The 3,628-nt window shown below is 31.4% G+C and overlaps 1 protein-coding gene across 13 annotated transcripts in view; it reads left to right on the top strand.

Moving 5' to 3' along the window:
• The window catches only part of LOC106463306 (serine/threonine-protein kinase tousled-like 2), an 81,402-nt gene extending 78,605 nt beyond the window's left edge, over window positions 1-2,797 (top strand). For all 13 annotated transcript variants that reach the window (XM_013923323.2, XM_022390770.1, XM_022390775.1 and 10 more), the window contains one exon: window positions 137-2,797. In XM_013923323.2, the coding sequence (XP_013778777.1) occupies window positions 137-268 (132 nt within the window). In that variant the 3' untranslated portion in view covers window positions 269-2,797. The remainder of the gene's footprint in view (window positions 1-136) is intronic.
• Window positions 2,798-3,628: the final 831 nt, after the last annotated feature.

Here is a 3,628-nt window from a genome sequence, read left to right on the forward strand (position 1 = left end):
GTGTTCCTTCTGTAATTATTAAAACAGGTTAACTTGTTTTTAAGAGGAGTTTAATAATAATCAATTGTAATTTTTATAAAAAGATGTTGATGAATATCTTAAATAGAAGTAATATTACTGCTATTGTTTTTTTCAGCAATTTATTCGTCGGTGCCTCCAGTACAGAAAGGAAGATCGTATCGATGTTTTTGGCATGGCAAATGATGACTACTTCAAATCCAATTATGGCAAATATAGCCGGCAAGCCAGTTCATCAGATAGATCTTAGCCTCTTAAGGATTAATAGGTTTATTTCTCAAGCTTGTAGACCTTTAGTGTTCTGCACGCTGTTCTGGTTAAAAGACACTTGTGATGAAACACTGAGAAGACTAGCACAAGGAAAGGGTTAAGAGACATGTGCCAGTCTTCTGTTCTCTGTCTGTACATCAACAAACTTAGCTCCTTGAAATGAAAAATGAATGTACAAAGAATTAAATGGTGGTATACTTGGATGCATATTTTTCTCTCATCACGGGCAGCATTTCTGCCTGTACGAGCTTAGAAGAGTTTAGTGTAATATAAACTGTACAGTGTGTAGGTGAGAATGGACCAGGGTAAATAATTCATGTGTGTATGTGTGCATTTGAACAATTCTATTAGAATGAAATTGTAACATCCTTATGTTTGATTAAGGAAATATGATGGCTTGTGAATGATCAGTTTAACCTGAGTAATTAACAAACCTGGTCTTGTTTGTTTTCTTTCTGTCTCTCTCAAGTATGGTGTTTTACAAGACAGTCTCCTAATATGTTGGGAATCAATTTTTTTTTTATTAAGTACTCAAACAATTACCCAGTTTTTAATTCTATTGACAAACACTAATCGCTACTTATTTGTTGATTCAGTACTAGTGCTTAAGTTTATTTCGAATCACTCTTGTATTTATTGAAAAAAAATCCCTTCTATCATTGTTACGTGATTCCTTATTTAATTCAGTATGTTAAAATCTATAGATTTTCTGTTGAAATTAACAATATTGTCCTTTGATTTTTTGGAAAACTATGAATTAGTTTTCTAGTACCAACATTTGCAAATGTTCAGTCACTGATGAAAATGTTACTTCCAACTAGTCAGATTATCATTCACCATCAAGTCTACTGTAAAGTACTTTAGTATCCACAAATTGTTTAAATCAACTTTACTATTTTAACAGGTTTAACTATTTGGTAACTATCTAATTATTCTTCAGTGGACTCGTGAATAGATATTTAGTTTGCATGGAATCGGCCATTGCATTATCAGCTAAGAATACACCGAAAAGGAACATTCTGATCAGTTCTTCAGGATTTTTTGGATCAGCACATCATGTCTACTCACTGAGTGGCCCTGTCACCTTAAACTTAAGTATTTTAAGAATTACTGAATATATTTTTATTTTAAGTTCAGTTATGAATTTACATAACTGAACTTAATGAATTGTTTTATCAATTAAAATTCTGTTATTTTTTCAGCATTTTAAACTTTAATAAACCTTGTTTGTTTGATAAGTGAAATTTACAACTTAAATTTCTCAGTTCTACTTCTGCAGAATTCATTTCCATTTAATGGACCGTGCAAAGATTATCTGTTGAACTGACTCATCAATATCTGTTAAATGAAAGATTTGATACTAATTGAGTGAAATTTTTAGGGTTTTGTAGATCAACACTCGGTATCTACTGAAAAATATTTTTAGTTTTAACACTGAAAATAACACCAAATGTGTATTGAGTTTACCTTGTATGTTTTACATCGCTCTTGAATTTCTGTGTAGCTTCATGTCAGCTTTACTGAAGTAACATATTAATCTCTGTTGGATCAAACCTCTCAATATCTACAGAATTTGAACTTTCAGTATTTATTGGAGTGTATGGATCACTTTTTCAGGACTTACTGAATCAGTATTTCAGTATCCATGAAATCAATGTATTTTCTTTGTTGGATCAACACCTCAACATACATGTTGAATGAAATCATAACTCTACAATAGTTCAACTTAACAGTGTTTACTGTATTATATCTGTAGTTTACTGAATCAGTATTTCAGTATATACACCGTAAGTACTTCAGTATTTACAAAAATAGCAATTCAAACGTATTGAATGAAACCTTTAGATAATACTAGGTTAACATCACAATATTTACTGGATCATATCATCACTGTTTATTGAATAAGTGTTTCTTCATCTACTAAGTCATTACTTCAGAGTTTATTAAGTCATCTCTTGACTATCCAGGTTGCTTAATAGTTCAAAATTTACTGGAATGAAAAGTACTAATACCAGACCCAAGAGCTTACAATGTACTTATACAGGCATTAAACTTGCAATTCATGTAAGTGTAATGCCTGTATGAGTACATTGCAAAGAGGTTGTAAAACAAAGATACAATGTTTGGATTTTTACTTGCTTCTGGTTGCTGACTTAATTATTATTAAAGGGTTTTGACATTAATTTTAGGTTACAAATTATCTTGTACTGTAGGCATTTGTGTGGCTTAGGTCAGCACAATGGGAGAAAAGTTATTTTACTCTCTCTATATTTCATAAAAGTTTTCAATGTGCTGCAGGTTATCAGATATTGTTATTTTCGTTTTTTGTTGTTATTTTTTTTAAGTTTGTTACAGAATACCTCCTGTTGAATTAACTCATCAATTTACTTTTATCATGCCACTTCTGACAAACTGTGACAGTCTATTCCTCGCATCTTAGTGCCTGATGTTTGTAATGTATACCATATTGATGAAAGCTGATGACATAAAAATCTGTGATAAACCAAAATTTTGTCATGCTTTGTCGTTGAAAGGAACATTTTCGTTTTTGCTTTAATAACGTGACAATTTAATTAATTTTTACTGTTCAAACAATTATGGCGTATATAAAATTAAAAGAAAATTATTAAAATATATACAACTTTCCAGGTTATCAGAACTTTTTTCCCTACTGACCAATGAGAGTTCAATATAACGTTCAAACTTAACAGTTATCATAGGTTATCTTCATCAGTATTAAACAAGGCTAGTTCTAACTTTTCACTAACAGTTGTGGTGGGCAACAGTCACTAAAATACATTCTATATTAAACAATATTACTTGTTCTAAACTAACGAACAGATACCATGGGTACCATGCACTGCAACACATTCTATATTAAACATTGCTATTTGTTCTAAACTAACAGGAACAGTTACCATGGGTAGCAATCACTGTAATACATTCTATGTTAAACAACTATTTGTTCTAAACTAACAGGAACAGTTACCATGGGTAGCAATCACTGTAATACATTCTATATACAATGCTATTTGTTCTAAATTAACAAACAGTTACTATGGATACCAGTCATTGCAATACGTTATTCTATATTAAACACTGTTACTTGTTTTAAATAAACTGGCTATGTGTGCCATTCACTGTAACACACTACTTTATATTAAACAATGTTACTTATTCTAAACTAATCCCCCCCCCTAATGGCTCAGCGGTAAGTTTGCAGGCTTACGACGCTAAAATTCGGAATTCAATACCCGTTGTGGACAGAGGACAGATAGCTTAGTATGTAGTTTTGGGCTTAACAACAGCCAAACCAAGTCTAAATTAATTGGAACGGTTA

Source organism: Limulus polyphemus, unplaced genomic scaffold (assembly GCF_000517525.1).
Source record: "Limulus polyphemus unplaced genomic scaffold, Limulus_polyphemus-2.1.2 Scaffold1373, whole genome shotgun sequence".
NCBI lineage: Eukaryota > Metazoa > Arthropoda > Merostomata > Xiphosura > Limulidae > Limulus > Limulus polyphemus.